The sequence below is a fragment of the Lacerta agilis genome, chromosome 12, assembly GCF_009819535.1.
Source record: "Lacerta agilis isolate rLacAgi1 chromosome 12, rLacAgi1.pri, whole genome shotgun sequence".
NCBI lineage: Eukaryota > Metazoa > Chordata > Lepidosauria > Squamata > Lacertidae > Lacerta > Lacerta agilis.
Genome location: NC_046323.1, coordinates 6,309,338 through 6,326,527, shown reverse-complemented (window position 1 = coordinate 6,326,527; position 17,190 = coordinate 6,309,338). Strand labels below are relative to the sequence as shown.

The following is a 17,190-nucleotide window of genomic DNA, read 5'->3' as shown; positions in this document are numbered from 1 at the left end:
CTTCTGTCTAAAATCAATAACTATATTTTATTCATCCCATTTTAATCAATTAAAAAGCAACACAACACAATGCTATATTAAATCAGTTAACATGTTTATTTGAAACTGCCCAGCTAATTTCAGCAAACTTCAAACTCATCCAATCCCGTATTTTAACCTCTCCTCCCAAACAATACAAAATAAGATTTGCTCAGTCCACCACCACCTTTGATCCATCTCTATAGATCATAGTCCAGTCACCAGCTTCCCATTTAAAGCACCCAATGACAACCAGTTGTTTTTTAATCCAAGAGTATTATAATTTGTGAACAATATATTCAAAGCACACAGGAGGCCAGAGACCTCTATACAGGTATAATAAAAAAAAACCTAAACCAAAGGAACTGAAGAACACAAGCCAGACCTATTTCATTGTTTGTTTCAACAAAAAAGGTACATGCTGCACCTGTAGAACCTCAGGCATAAAAAAGAGATAAGATTACAATACTCAAAAGTGGAAAGAGCATTTTAGATGCAATCTGCAAAAGTTCAAGGATCCTAGCACACAAAGTTCCAGCTCATATAATCCACGGAGCAAAAGGCATAGCCAGGGACGTAGCAAGGTAAATTGGTACCCGGGGCAAAAAAAATAAAAAAATTGTCACCCTCCCCCCCCAGATACGTGGGAAGGTCAGGTGGTACCCGGTTTGGAAAATTTCTTGTCAACTCCCCCATTGATTCCCCCCTCCCCCGCGCAAAAATGGTTTTACGTTATTTCATATTTTCTTACAAAGGAATAATAAGTAATAATAATAAAAAAACTTTTATTTATATCCCGCCCCCCCCCCCGGCCAAAGTCGGGTTCAGGGTGGCTAACATCAGATACATAACATTGGTATAAAATCAAACAATAATTAAATTACCTCCTAAAAACATCTCAAAATCAAATTAAAGTCTAATTAGATGGCTTTCCACAGGGTTAGGGTTGGGAACAGTAAGTGCTCCACTGAACTGAAATTTCAGCTTTCACGACATAGGAAAACAGCCAAGTAAACAGCTATTTTGGTAGAGGAGGGTCAAGATATTAACCAATATGCATGAAATTTCATATATAGCTATATAATTCCTAGCATAGTAAGGTAAGACCTTCGGAGCAGGCATTTTTTTTAAAAAAAAATTCAAAACAAAATTTCAAAAAAATTATTTTTTAAAAAAAAATGTTCCTTGATAATGTCACCCCCTCCATTATGGAACCTGGGGTGCCCCCCTTACTACGCCCCTGGGCATAGCTTATTCCCAAGTTTTTAGAAGTCTTGTTACTCCCATTTCCTTGCTGAGTAAATCAGAATATAAAAACGTAAAGGGACCCCTGACAGTTAAGTCCAGTCTCGAACAACTCTGGGGTTGTGGCGCTCATCTCGCTTTACAGGCCGAGGGAGCTGGCATTTGTCCACTTCCGCAGACAGTTTTTCCGGGTCATGTGGCCAGCACGACTAAGCTGCTTCTGGCGAAACCAGAGCAGCACATGGAATATAGCTAGCCTTAAAATTTGAAGTTTAAATCTTACCGTAAACCTGCATCTTCATAATGAGGATGGTTCACGATAGGTCGAAGAGCAGACAATTTTACACTTGCCATTGTAGGCATTGGACCCGCAAAAACAGCATCTGAAATATATAAAAGAAAATTAAAAATCCAACAATTGGTCAAAGTATTGTAAAAATGTAGAATAAAGTAAAGATGACTAAACTTTCTAAAAATCAGAGCTCAAAATGTACATTCATATTAATACATTCAGGCATGACATTATTCTTAGTGGCAAAAATAAAACTACAGCAGATTTCATCCAATTGCTAATTGCTCTTACATCGTTCTTGATATTTTAAAGTTATAATACAGTACTTCTGTATTCAACAGCATAATCTGTTCTTCAACAAAGGACACAAAATTACTGCTTGCCTTATAGCGGATACTGCAAAAGAAAGAAAGAAAGAAAGAAAGAAAGAAAGAAAGAAAGAAAAGAAGGGGGTCGGGTGTTTGTTTTACCTGGTTTGGTACTTTCTTTTATCCATATCAGCAGTTCTTCCTGGGGCAAGTTGCTAAATTCTCCCACAATGCTCCGTTCTCTTTGAAGGTTTGCTACTCCTTCAAATGCCATCATTGCTAAAATCGCAAGAACAAGTGTTCCAGGCTGGATTTTGCTAAACAGCCATCCAAACAGCTGGCATGAAGAAATTAAAAGCCATTTAACTTTACATACAACTTAAGATTCTAAGTTTCCATTTTTTCAAAACACCAGCTAAACACATTACATGGAAAAACATGAGAACTCAGTTCACAATACACTTTCCACTGAAATTAACAATAACCATAAACTCTAATATTGATATTAAAAGTATCCACTGTAGCACAGTGTGTTTATCTCCTTGCATGTTAATGCAATCAAAATTAAAATAATTAGGCTGTGTCATTTTATTGGCTAAGGCATGGATGCTCTGTAGTATGCATATCAATATTGACCACTGGAACAAATCGATGTCGAGAGATAACATTAGACAAAGGTATTGTCACTAACATGAGTTTCCATTGATTTCTTATCCTTTATATTGTATATATGCAGTATGTTTTCTGTCAGCTCACAATATTTTGATAGCATGTTTTTTTCTGTATTGTGCATTTAATAATAACTATATATATTTGTAATTCTATAAACAAGTAATTCAAAGTATTAAACATTTGGCATGCTGAAATGCTATGTCAGCCCCTCTGTAAAACATATGAAGTAAATTACTACATCAGCTGGACAAATAAAACAGTAGCTTACTTGTTTTGAACATATCAAGGATGCCATGATGCACATATGAGGTGTCAGAAACAGCTTTAGTCTCATAAATAAAATAGCAAGAACAGTAAAAAATATAAGCTGCAGTGCATGGTATACAATCTGAAAACAAACAAACAAACAAACACCAAGGCGTAAGAAAATAATGCTTATTAAAAGAGTTGTCAAAACTATGTACATAAACCTATTAACTATAAGAAAGAAGGTTTACCTTTTTATGTAGATGCTCCTTGGAGCACTGCATTATTTTTACATTTAAACCCATTGTGGGGCAGGGGAGAGAAAGACTATGAATAAGAGACAAAACATTTTAGAAAGATGAATACCCCCATGGGAATGGAAGAGACTAGTTTGAAGCTCAATTTTAATTGCTGCGTTTTTCTGTACATTTATTACAATAACTGAATTCCATTTCATTCTTGTTTTATCCCACACCACCACTCTAATCCAACGATTTGGATGCAAATAATCCATACTGATGAGTTTCACTAACGATAGAGAAGTTAACTCTGATGTGTAAATGGAACTTCTGGAAGTATAAGGATTTGCTCATTCACTTTAATGAAGAATATGCCCCCTTTGCTGCCTGGATCTGTCCTCCTACACGGAAGGGAATTGCAAGATATTATGCATTTCTTCTGTGTGTGCACAGCACATGTGATTAAAGGCAAACTGCGGCTATGCTTCAAGTAATCATTGCAATAGGGGTGTTGTGAACATTCAAGCAATACTGGGCCAAATTATTGGGGCACAGCCATGTTCCCAGGCCTATTCTCATCCTGATATTCTTAAATCACCACCACCACTTGCTCCATAAATTCCCCACAAACTACGGGAAGGTGTTAGAGCCCTCTGCAGAGCATGTTTTCCCTCTGGGGACTGTGACTTTGTCCCAGAATCTCCAACAGAAACCGTTAACACTGCACATCATTTCCCCCCAAAAGCAGGCCTTGGAGGGTCTCTTCCCTTTAGAATTGACATCTGCAGTGTTATGTTTCCACTGGAGGTTTTAAGATTGGCAATCCCAATCCTGGGCAGGAAAAAAATAAGCTGCAGGGAGATTTAAGGTGTTGCCTTGCCCCAAAGTAAATTTCTGAGCTCTGAGGCAGGAAAAGGAGGCAAAATTAAAATGTGTCATTCAATACTTAGCACTTCACACCTATATAAAAGAACAGTTTGATGTAAATCCACACCAAACAGGCAGTTTTTGTCCACGTCAAACAACTTGGCAAGGAAACTGGCCTATGTTTGCAATTTTAATTCTAAGAACCCTGCTGTGAAATTTAAACTTGTGCAATCATTTCCCACTATCTCCATTGCTTTTCTTAAATCAGCACTTCCATTTCCCACAGAAGGTAACTTTTCTAAACTTATTGATGGAGAGCTAAATAAGCAGAGTTGTAACATAATTCATGCAGGATGAGATCCTTACCTCCCCATGATTGAAATTATCCGCCTGTCTGAACAAAAAACAGTAAGACTGTTATTTGTTTATTGCACAGAATCAATATGCCTTATGCTACAAATAGTTATTTATAGAACACATTCTCTGTTTACAATCAAACTAAATTCAAAATAGTGCAGTGTTTTTAATTTATAAGTCACTTATGTTATTACAAAGTTACAACAAAACTGTTACTACCCTATTTATTTTATAAACTTATTTTTTATCAATCTGGGGACTACTCATATATACAGATGCTCTGATGCATTTGTTGAACTGCAGCACAAGTCTTTCATTAATTCCCAATTTTCAGCAGATCACTGCTTTAAAAAATGTAATTACAGTGAATGGAAGACTACATGCCAAGACCTCTATACGCACACTAATTGCAACCCAGCTAGATTCCTGGCATGTTCACAAGGCATAATAAACATTTACTTGCTGTACATATTCAATCCACAAAGTGATGGGGAAACTAACTGGAGACTAGAAGCAAACAATAGGAGCAAAGCTTGGCTGCACAATTACTGTATATTCTGGCGTATAAGACTACTTTTTAATCCAGGAAAATCTTCTCAAAAGTCAGGGGTCGTCTTATACGCCGGGTGGAGAATCTGCGGTCGAGTATATCTCAAACTCTATATTTTAACTGGAAAAGTTGGGGGTCGTCTTATACACCCAGTCGTCTTATACGCCGGAAAATACAGTACATATAGTCCTTTAGGCAATAATTAATTCAATGGATTTGCACTCTCATTTCAAAATGTATTTACCTTTCAGATAATCCCCTGCGACACACAACACTCTGAAATGTCTGTGAACAGTCAAGAACATGTTTTAAACAGCCTTTTCTCTAAAGCAGATTTAATCATATGCCAAAATTACAATTTCCCAAAGGTTAACAGACAAAATTTTCCAATTACAAACTTTGGATTAATTGCCCTTTTTAACAGCAATTCCTTCTTCAGGATTATGTAGAATAGATTTTCATTTTTGGTCATCCACATGCATGTCTTTCAAGATGTCTGCAGAAACAGGTCTGGTATATAACAGCCCAAATCCAAGTTCATATACTTTGATTTGGTTTTTTGGTCACATGTTCTACTCTTTTTGTATGTATGTGCAAATGCTAGACACACTCAAATTTAAGTATTAATTGCCTCCTTTTAGCATACTATACACACTAAATGTAAACCAGATGAAAAACAGCAAAGACCTTACCTTCAGAACAATTACTGAAAAAACGACAAGAACTACCGGAAGCAGAAGTGTCTTCATGTACTTTACTGGAGTCTGAAACGCAGTTTCAATGGGTGGTAAATTTTATGCACAGTAACTTTTCTTACAAAACCGTTTTCTTTTAAGACATTCTTACTCTAGATTTTCACAATGAACCTCTCCCCAAGTTATTCTATCCAAGAAAAATTGTCAAAACTATTGTGCAGTTAATCTGAACAATGTTTTTCAGTGTCACTGTTCATAACATAAATTATGGGCTGTAATAAAGTCATGACACTGACACTTTATCCAAATATTTTGTTCTACCAACTGCTAACTCAGTTTCATTAAGCAATAGAAGAATCCTGAATCGTTATCTTTGTTTTAAAAAAAAAAATAGCAGTCCAATCAAACATTATTTTTTCTGATTAAGGAAAAAAATATGCAAAAACATCAAAGTGTTCTATACACCATCCACTGATTTTTAATTACCTGTTTTTCCATGAAATCAAACTCCACAGCACATGTGTACATTGAAGTATGAAAATCTCTATAACCAGTAAATTTTGCCTTCAGCAGGTTGCCTATATGAGCCTGGTAAGAAATTACAGTGAAAATGCTGGTTAAATGCATTATTTCAGAGATTAAAAAAAAGAGTGGAAAGTGCAAAGTGTTGGACTATGCTACATTAAAATTGGTTCCAAAAAAATAAAAGATCATGGAAATGTCTGAGAAAAAGAACAGCAGTTAATTTGCCATGTTAAGAATAAACAACTTGTAGACCATATAGTAGACACTAGGCGAGGGGTTGTCAACTTTTTGGGTGGGTGAGCAAATTTGAAATTTTAAGGAATTGCCCCTGGGCGCCAATCACCAACTGGCTGCCATCGGGCATGGTGTAACACAAACTGACTGCCACATCTAAAAGGGCAGAAAGATGGGATAGCCAAAGAGTGTGGACATGCCTCCATAATGGGAAAATGCACCTATATCAGCCACTGCTGTGTTTGCGCAGAGATAACTATTCACACCTCTCCTCTGTTCAGGACCGTGGGTGTCCAATCCCAGCATCCAATGAAAAGTGGGCATATTGAAGGGTGCGTGTTCAATGTAGCAGAAACCAACAGTGCAAACAGAAACTGTGGAGGACAGCAAGCAGCCTCTCTCATGCATTGTGGGATTCTGAGAGAATACTTACCAAGACTTTTTGCGAGTGTCATAGGAGGTACAGGTGGGCACAATGGCATCCATGAGCACCACATTGGCAACCCCTCCACTAGGCCACAGATAACTGACATGTTGCAGTTTTATTAGATGAAATTTGTGATGCATCCAGTGGAAGATTATGTGTTTAATTCTTATGGTGCTTGAAGAAGACAATTGTAATTTTTACACTCTATATAAAGTTCCGAATTCAAAATTTGTGCTCGGAAATGTATGCTCTATGAAAGAGAGATTCTGGGGTGGTGTTTGTTTGTCTGTTTTGAGTGATTTACCATCCTGACAGATTTTATTTGATTAAAAGAATCAAACAACTACACTACTTGAAAGTTTTGCTGAGAGTTTAGCAATGAATGTGTCTTTTCAATAGTTTGTAACACTTGATTTTCAATAAATTCCCAAAGTCCCCTATAAAAAGAGACTGATTTTTAAACCACTATGAGAACGGTAGCTCTGTGAAGGGAATAGGGTCTCCAAACAATTATCAGCACCCTTAAGAAACTACATATCCCAGTATTCTTGAGGGCGGGGATTAAAGTGGTGTGCTACTGCTTTAAATGTATAGTGTAGATGGGGCCTATATGATGAAGAAGACATACAAGAAGAATTCTGACAGTGAACAAATGAAACAATGAAGTTTTAAACTTACATCATCAGCGGTTCCAAATATTAGGCACATCAAGAACTTCAAGGTAATTGTCCCCAAAAAGCAACAAAATCCTTCAATGGCCTGTAAAATGAAAGGTATGGTTCAACTGAAGAGCAGAAGCAATACTCAGCATTTAATAGAATTGTAGATAAAAATAAGTTGCATAATAATATATATTATTATGCAACTTATTCTTATCTACAATTTTTATTATGTTTTATTATGTTGTGAGAGCAGAAATGCCATAAGACGCACCCGACCATAAGACGCACTTAGTTTTTTTGAGGAAAACAAGAAAAAAAATATTATAGCATATGAAGGTGAAGCTACGAGCAACTCTGGAGCAAGAGGAGGAGCTGTGCACAGCGTCAAGCAAGCAGAGCTCCCCTTCTCCCCTGGTGGCTTTAAAGCAAGTGGGGGGAAGAGCCACCTTGACGCTGTGCTCCCCCCCCCTGCTTTTTAAAAAGCCACCCGGGGAGAAGGGACGCACAGCAGCCCCGTGCGTCCCTTCTCCCTGCTTGCTGTACAGCAAGAAAAGCTACTGCTTTTCTTTTTATACAGGGAGCAGGGGTGGACAGGGCTGCTCATTCCCCCGCCCTCCGTCACCCCTTTGGGCTGTTTATTCCTCCTTGCCCCCTTTGCCACTGTCGGCGGTGGGGGGGAGGGGAGGAACGGGCCACTGATCCCGCTGTCGCCGCCCCTGCCTATCGCCGCGTTCAGCGAGGGGCGGCGGGCAGCGTCAGGACCAGCGGCCCGAAAGGACTCCTTTTGGGCTGCTGGTCCCACCACCACCACCCCTGCCTCTTGCCGCGTTCAGCGAGAGGTGGGGGGCAGCAGAGCAGATGCTGCTGGATCCTCCTCGCAACCTCCGTTCACAAAAACAAGCCTGTTTTTGCAAACGGAGGTGGTGGGCAGGATCCAGCAGCATCTCCTCTGCTGCCCCCCGCCTCTCGTTGCTTGCTTGACAGGGAGCCTTCGCTCCATAAGACGCACCAACATTTTCACTTACTTTTCAGGAGGGGAAAAGTGCATCTTATAGAGCAAAAAATACGGTAGTTTTTTTTTTTTTAAATTATACCCATTCCTATTGGTGAAAGTGAAGTCATGTTTTTTTTATACTACTTTCATGCAAAATTTAATATTCACTCCCTCTGATGCTGAATTTGGATGGGCTATGCTGACGGCTTTGTGGCCAAAACAGGGATACCCATGCATGCATGGAAAGATCAATCATACTGGAAGAATTCAGGAGCATGCACAACACTTTGACAAATACACCTGCAAAGGAGGGTCAACATTTCCCCCCAAACAGGTACGCCAGCTATTGTGCATGCGACCTCTCAAGCATACAGGAGAAGAGCAAGAAATAAGTGCACGTAGCCCACCAAGCTGCCAGGTGCCAGGTTTAGAACCGAGGAGAGGTTAAAGGCAATACTAGACCATGCAGCATCTAGGGCATGGGAGGCTATAGTGTCCTCTGATGCTTCCCTTCTCCATTCCATTTACTACTTTGGCTTCCCACATACAGGGGTTGTTCACAATATGTGATGGATTCAAGGATTCAAGGCAACAGTCACACACCCCACCCCAGCTGACATGTAATGCCAACAGAGAAGTGAAGGGCTGCATGAAGCAATCTCAGAGCGCAGCATTTCATTCAGGTCTTACTTGTTAACAATAAAGATGAGGTTATAGAAAACAAAATGATCTACAATGCATCAAGAAGCCCTTAGCAAAACAAACAGGAACTGACAACATTAGCAAATTTTAGTAAGTCAACTTACCAAAAAGTTGTTTAAAAGGGACAACAGTCTCCCAATAAATTATTCTCCATAATAAATACAAAACGCATTCAGCCCCAACACCAGTTATCAATCACTCAGCTGCTGGCCAAGGACCTCCAAGGCCTTGGGATAGCCTTCCACCAGCCCAGCCCAGCCCAGCCCCTTCTCTGCTAGGCCCAGATGCTTTTCAGTGAAATGTGGCAATGCTGGCTTTGAATGGAAACCTACAGATCATCCTACTGACCAACATAGATGGTAATATATTTATAACACGAAATGTCAATCCTTACCCATAAGCTGATACCTCTTCTACTACACATTGCCAGGATGTATTTAGGACCCAGTTCAAGAATACCCTGAAAATAATTAAATTAGTTCATTAAACAGCAATATTTATATAACATTCCTCTCAAATGTAGTCCAGAAGAATGAAACAATAAATAAGTCAAAATGAAGTTAGGAAATGCTCAAAACCAGCATTGTAAAAGTATTAATACCAGACACTGAAATTATTGGTTTTAGTGCATAACACTTCCATAGAACACTGAAACCCATTGTTTCTGCTTTTTAAACATATAGATTGGATCACTGTACTGTCTGTTATACAGGATTCTATTGTACAATGGCACAAACTATTTGCACATCACATAATCGGTCTTAGGCAGACCCACGTACATCCAGTTTTGCAATATGTTAACCCAATAACCACATGACAGCATGGAAACAAATAGTGAGCTAAGCATACGTACACTTCTCCAAGAACATACATAACCAATCATCCATAAAGACAAACCAGGAAGGTCAAAGGACCACCCTATAGTGTCATTCTGCTATCTTTTTGAAGCTATACTACATGCATACTTCTTTTATTTAGTTCACTATTTTTGGCTTTCATAAATAATGAAATTATATAATCATACTAATTATCTTATCACCAAATAAAGGGAATGTTATTTTTTCCTGCAAACATATGGTGCTCAGAAGTTGCCAGTATTCAGATTAAGTTGCTTTCAGAGCATGAGACTTGCCTCCTGTTTATTAAGCTGATCCAGAAGATGGAATTCTGATGCTTATTATAGTGCTCTTGAAAACCTGAGTTCTTCCCCATTCACTGTAATGTCAAGGCATACAAATCCATTGTGACAATAGCATTTGTTCCCAAACCACAGTGAGTAGGCACACTCACAAGGGGCTCTATGTATTCACTGCAAAATGTTTCATACTTTTGGATAAAGCTTATTTCTGAAATGGTAAAATCTTCTGTCTCCAAATATAGAACCAGTATCTCCCCCCCCCCATATGAATCGTTTTGCTCAGGTAATCTTGTAAATTATTGCAGTTACTCAGTATAGTACGAAAAAGGATTCTTGAGTATTCCTTAACTAACTTACCCAACTAACTACCAAAAAGGCAGCATAATATGAAGTCAGCAACATAGAGTTTCCAAACATAAGGACAAAACATACTCCAAGTGATGCCTAAAGGGATATAAACATTTGAACAGATTTTAATGCAATCTTTAAGCTAATAATGGATGTGACAGATGCAGTGTCTATGAAAACACTAAGTTTTATTAAATCTTAAAACACAAAAGGTGCTATCTTGAAACAGCTTTATTTCATTTGTAAATATTTATTATCACAATAATGTAGCTTCCTAAAACAATTTTTACAAGAATCCCTCCGAATATGCAAAATATGACAATATATTGTTCTTATGTACTAGCCACAGCACCATACTTATTTTTAATACTAAACTAACATGTCAGAAAATAAATAAAAAGAATCTAGTTTTAAGTTGTTACATATGTGGCACATATGCAGTATAAGTCTATACATGTCTACTCAGAAGTCTCATTCAGTTCAAAGGGACTTAAGCTGAAATAACAAAAATGTAAAAACACACTTTCATTTTTTGTCTACATCCCCCCCTTGATGAAAAACCTACAAATATAAACTTTAATATTTCTTCTTTAATTAAGAATTTGGCATCTTTTGTATCATGACATTCTGAATTACTATTTTCCAGAAAATTTGTAGTTAGCCTTGCTTGTCCATTGGGGGGGGATGGTCCTGAATGGGGTAACTGTGCCCCTGAATGACCAGATGTGCAGCTCGAGAGTCATTTTGGACTCACAGCTGTCAATGGAGGTGCAGGTTGATTCTGTGTCCAGGGCAGCTGTCTACCAGCTCCATCTGGTACGCAGGCTGAGACCCTACCTGTCCGCGGACTGTCTCGCCAGAGTGGTGCATGCTCTAATTATCTCTTGCTTGGACTACTGCAATGTGCTCTATGTGGGGCTACCTTTGAAGGTGACCCGGAAACCACAACTAATCCAGAATGCGGCAGCTAGACTGGTGACTGGGAGCGGCCGCCGAGACCGCATTAACACTGGTCTTCAAAGACCTACATTGGCTCCCAGTACATTTCCGAGCATAATTCCAAGTGTTGGTGCTGACCTTTAAAGCCCTAAACGGCCTCGGTCCTGTATACCTGAAGGAGTGTCTCTACCCCCATTGTTCTGCCCGGACACTGAGGTCCAGCTCCGAGGGCCTTCTGGCAGTTCCCTCGCTGCGAGAAGCCAAGTTACAGGGAACCAGGCAGAGGGCCTTCTCGGTAGTGGCACCCGCCCTGTGGAACGCCCTCCCACCAGATGTCAAAGAGAAAAACAACTACCAGACTTTTAGAAGACAGCTGAAGGCAGCCCTGTTTAGGGAAGTTTTTAATGTTTAATGCTGTATTGTGTTTTTAATATTTTGTTGGGAGCCGCCCAGAGTGGCTGGGGAAACCCAGCCAGATGGGCGGGGTATAAATAATTATTATTATTATTATTGTTGTTGTTGTTGTTGTTGTTGTATTCAGGCCAACTAAATTGCCACAATATAGCACAAGTAATTGTTCAAGTTCTCTTAAACTCTTTAGGCTGGATAGCAAGCAAAATTACCACCACCACCAGGGGAAGCAAAGGCTGAGCATGATGGAAATGCCCCAAATCTACTCACAGGGAGGCTACTCTTCAGTGCAGTGATCTTGGGGCAGGGCTAGAGCAGTCATGTGATGTTGGGGATAGGCCCCCAGTCCTTGCTGAACCTGAAAGTGCTCCCCTCTCCCTATGTTAAAAATAAATAAATGACGATGCCTAAAGTCTGCAATTTAAAATATCTTTATACAAGTGTGCAGGAAAGTATTACACAGACCTGGCTGAATGTCTAGTATGAAGAAGTGTCCTAGGGAACTCAACATGTTTGCTCACTAATGTGTGACATTTGTTTGTGCTTATAAAAGTGTTACCCTTAGGCTGTAACTCTTGAATTTTTCGGAAAGCTACAATGTATTTGGAAAATTCACATCATTTTTCATTTTCTTTCTTCCTTACCCTTCACAGTGGACAGTCATCTCTTGAGTCAGGTGCACAATGAATCTTAGCACATGTTCTGTATATTTGGTGGGATATAGGAGTGATCATCATGCTTGCACACTCTTTTTAAAAACTGAATTTATATACCGCTCTATACCTGGGGGTCTCAGGGCAGTTCACTCTCCCATTAAAGCACACAGAACCTTTAACACAAACTAGGAGCTACACATGTAAATGTCTAATTGGATGGAGGATAGTTCTTTTTTTTTATAAAGAATTTATTGAGGATAGTTCACCTGAGTGCAACAGGGGGAGTGAGAACTTAAAATCATATGCAGCACCATTTACTGATAAGAATAAGTCTCCAAGCAATTTAGTTTCTTTCTTCAGTTGCTTTCTTATTTTAAAAAACAATTCTGTGTCCACTATATTCATGATTCAGAAGCAGGTAACTTTAAGAAATTGATTCTACCCCTAAATAATTTAAGACTAAGTATTACCATATGTGCATAAAGTATCTTCTGCAGTTTGGATGAATCAATCAATCCTAAAATATAAATTCCAAAAACTGATGCCACCTGCAATTGAAAAGAGTAAAGTAATTGGAAAAAAAGTTCTGTTGAGAACATTATTAAGTAAATTAGTTAGGTTCCAAACTACCGTGCAATTCCTTCCAGGAGACATGAGGGGTGGGGACGGGGACTATTTCTTATGTGAGCCTAAACAGTAGTTTGGATCCTGGCAGTTGCATCACAAGTAATCTGAAGAGATCAGCCACTTCTATGAAAAACTGGAAAGTGGGGCACTGCAAAATGTCTTTTCCAAAGACAATGTGTTTACATCATTGTAACAATCAAACACAAGAACGACCATTTAACATCACAAGATTGACTTATGCTATTTCACCCATGGGAACTAGCTTTGAGGGTGAATTTGACACACTTTCAATAATGGCTACTGAAGCCACTGCATTAAACTCAGGAAAGAAGCAAAGGCTGTGTTTACCCATCATGTTAAGTCATGATTTGTTCAATAAACCACAAGTTGTCTCAAAGACAAGCAAACCATGACTTGATTCTCCAAAGCTTGGTTTATGTTTCTCCCATCTACTCTTCACTCCTTGGCCTGATATCCTGAGTTTCCTGCCAGGCAGAGATAGGAGCAAAGGTTCCTTTAGGGAAAGCGTCAATGAAAGCTTACTAGCTACTCATGCCTCTAGGTTGGTGAGTATCTGGGGTCTGACCAAATATTAAGCAACGATGTTGTGTTCAGATAAAATGCTAATCCAATACAAAGCACACTTCGGCTAAACAAACCACGGCTTAGGGTTATGAGCAAATCAGACCACAGAATTATTGTAATGCATTCCTTTAACACATGCCCACCATGCAATACAAATTACACCATGAGCTTATTTGTACAAACATACATATACCGTAATGCATACACCCTCCCACCATCACAAAGGAACCAGCTATGAAGAGAGATGGTGAAGAAGTGCAGCAGCAGTAGTCCTGGGTCCTCAACTGAGCCTGCAACTCCCACAAACATATGTGTGTACTCTATTGCAACACACCTTGTTGAACTTTTATTTGAATTGCACTATAAAATAGAAATGGATAATTATAATTCAGATCACTTTTACCAAAATTATCTTACCTGTGTTAGGAGAACAAACTGAGCAAACTGCCACGGAAGCATGAAAAAAACATTAGAAACAGATAGTGCAATCAGGCTTCTTCTATTAACATTCTGAGTCCTTGGGGGAAAAAATAGAAGAGTAGTAAGTTCAGTATTAGGATTGTTCATTAATGTGAAGATCAATAGAGAATGAACTATTTCAAATTGCTTTGTATTTTCACTTACAGTAGTCACAGCTAAAAATATATAATTTTAAAAACTTTGAATAAGCCTCAATGATATGAATTCTCACACTCATTAATAAATGAACTGTAAAGTAGAAATTTATATGCACAAAGGATATGCAAATCAAAATGTATGTACCTGCGATATTTCTAATCACCACTGTAAAACTGTTGTATCAACACAGGAAGTGGGGAGGAAAACCCTCAGTAACATTTTCATCTAATGTCAGGCAACAGGTCTCAAGCTCAAACATGATCAGCTACCCCTTTTACCAGAGGCAGGAAGCAACTTCTCACCAAGCCACTTACTGGATTTAGGTGTATCCAGGATCTCCCTGAACCCACTATTCATCCCTAGATTGAAAGAGCAGAAAACATAGCAGTTTCAGGAAGATCCTGTGTACACATCAACCTGGTATTCAGCCATGTCAGATAGTACCTTTCATTTCCCCTCAGTAAAGGTTGATGTCTATGGATATGTAGCAAGAGAAAAATCCCTTTGCTACATTGCCACATATGGAGAAAGAAGAACCCTCAATTATAAAAACCTCTGACTGAGGGGGGAAACTACCATCCAATCATAAGCCCCAAGAATGATAGCAGTCTGGGAAGAAATTGTCCCCCCCACCACCATCAGGTTTCCATGACTACAAATCTTTCTCTAATCAAGCCAGTGGAGCAGTACTAACAACAGTGTTTTGTACAAAGAAAGGAAAGCAACCATGAAGAAGAACTACCATGGCGGGATGAGCACTCACTTGCAGCAACCACATGTTTCTGGGGCTGCAATATCACTTCAAGGCACAGCTAAAAACAGTTGTAGTGAGGGTGACCGTTTCCTCAGTGTATTTTCAGCTCCCTGCTTTCGTACCAGTGCCATTCACTGGTCCAGTTTTAAGAAAGCGGTGCTGAAAACTTTCAATAATGAACATTCCAAATGTGATAGGAATATCATGCTCTCCATAAGATATAAGTATATAAATCAAGTTACAGGTGGGTAGCCGTGTTGGTCTGCCATAGTCAAAACAAAATAAAATAAAAAATTCCAGTAGCACCTTAGAGATCAATACCTTGTTTGGGATTTTGTTTTAATTCTTCATATTTAAGGAGAAAGGAGAAAAATGGACACTACCTGAGAATGTAGGTTAGTAATAGCATCTGAACCACAAGGAACGGATATGAAAAGCTTTCACGAAGAGGTGGAGTCCACATCACACGAGTACTCTGGAAGTAAGAACTAGGTTAATTCACTGTGTGTTCCAATACTTGTTTTCCACTTAAAAGCAATGTGTTTGCAGGTGGTACCTCTGGTTACAAACAGGATCCGTTCCGGAGCCCTGTTCGTAACCTGAAAGGTCCACATCCTGAAGCGCCGGATCTGCGCATGCTCACCGCCGTGATTCGGCGCTTCTGCGCATGACGTCATTTTGCACGTCTGCGCATGCGCGAACTGCCAAACCTGGAAGTAACCAGTTCCGGCACTTCCAGGTTCGGCAGGTTCGTAACCCATTTATTACAGTGTCAAAATAAATTAGCAACTATGGTTTAACTCTCCAGTATGCGACATATTGGCCACATTTGCATGTTATGCCAAATCAGAGTTCAGTGCAAAGTTCATAAGCAAGAACCAGGTACAGTAATAATGTGTTGTTGTTGTTGTTGTTGTTGTTGTTGTTGTTGTTATTTATACCCCGCCCATCTGGCTGGGTTTCCCTAGCCACTCTGGGTAGCTTCCAACAAAATATTAAAAGCCTTAGGCTCACATGCACATTCCCTTCTCCCACCAAGTGGCAGGAGTTCAAAAGCCTCTGGCAGGGGTGCAGTCTCTATGGGTCTCTAGGTGCTCAGTCAGCCACAAAATTTTCAATAAGGGGGCCAGGGCTCCTAAATATTCTGCAGCCAGCCAGCCCAACACAGCCTGTTGCAGCTGCTGCAGTCCTACCGGGCTGCTGGGAGGAGCCCTGGCATACCCTCCGAAAGGCTCAGCGTGGCCTGCTGTGGCTGCGAAAGACTCTGTTGGGCCCTCCCACTGCAGCAGTGGGCCTTTTGTTGGGCACGTCAGGGTTTCTCCCAGTGTGTGACATCACACACGCACTCCAGGCACCCACAATGTGGGGCGGAATCCAGGGTGTGCTATGTGTTAACAGTGAATATAGTTCATTTCAAGAAAGTCAATGACAGGCTATTAAGCTGGCAGAAGGAAAGGTTTCTGAAATTGTAGCTTACACCATGAAGGAGGAAAAGGAACGGAAGGTGAACACACAAATCCAAGGTTTGCTGCATTGTTCTAAACCATGATTTAGTGTGACATATGAATGCAGCAATTAAGATTTATGATATTTTAATCACATAGAGTTACATCAGTACCCAATGTATCCTACACAATGAATCAAATATAGTCACAGATTCTAGACACATTTACTTGTGAGTAAGCTCTGCCAGTTCTACTGAACTGTCAAGTAAATTCATCATGATGCACATTACAGGAGTTTTTCATTTGCAAGCAGCAGTGTAAATAAAGGAATACTGACCAACAACCTAGGACACTTTCAACCTTCCAACTTCATTTGTGTTTTAAACCTAAACATTTACTTTAAGGGATATGAACATTATCAAATGATCTGACCTTGTATTAAACAAAAGGTTTTAAATTCTGAGTAACCTACCTCCCCATGGTTGAAAAAGTAGCATGCCACTGTAAGTAGTCCTCCAAACCAATTGCCACTGTAGTACAGGGGAAAGAAAAGGAAAGTAACAAATTTTGGAGTCTTTAGAAGGAGCAACTGAACATCTTTCACTACAAAATTAAAATACTATTTACTGTACGAAC

At 39.4% G+C, this 17,190-nt stretch overlaps 1 protein-coding gene across 2 annotated transcripts in view; it reads right to left on the bottom strand.

The window, feature by feature from the left end:
• DPY19L1 (dpy-19 like C-mannosyltransferase 1) overlaps positions 1–17,190 on the bottom strand; it is a 37,941-nt gene that overhangs the window by 7,035 nt on the left and 13,716 nt on the right. Inside the window, exons 8-21 of one of the 2 annotated variants that reach the window (XM_033165083.1) lie at positions 17,027–17,084; positions 15,493–15,584; positions 14,155–14,254; positions 12,996–13,073; positions 10,529–10,615; positions 9,428–9,493; positions 7,354–7,434; positions 5,976–6,077; positions 5,487–5,558; positions 5,039–5,079; positions 4,254–4,281; positions 2,804–2,923; positions 2,026–2,200; positions 1,547–1,646 (exon numbers count right to left, since the gene is read on the bottom strand). In XM_033165083.1, coding sequence (XP_033020974.1) covers positions 1,547–1,646; positions 2,026–2,200; positions 2,804–2,923; positions 4,254–4,281; positions 5,039–5,079; positions 5,487–5,558; positions 5,976–6,077; positions 7,354–7,434; positions 9,428–9,493; positions 10,529–10,615; positions 12,996–13,073; positions 14,155–14,254; positions 15,493–15,584; positions 17,027–17,084 — 1,200 coding nt within the window. The remainder of the gene's footprint in view (positions 1–1,546; positions 1,647–2,025; positions 2,201–2,803; positions 2,924–4,253; positions 4,282–5,038; positions 5,080–5,486; positions 5,559–5,975; positions 6,078–7,353; positions 7,435–9,427; positions 9,494–10,528; positions 10,616–12,995; positions 13,074–14,154; positions 14,255–15,492; positions 15,585–17,026; positions 17,085–17,190) is intronic. The other variant, XM_033165084.1, reaches the window with a different exon arrangement.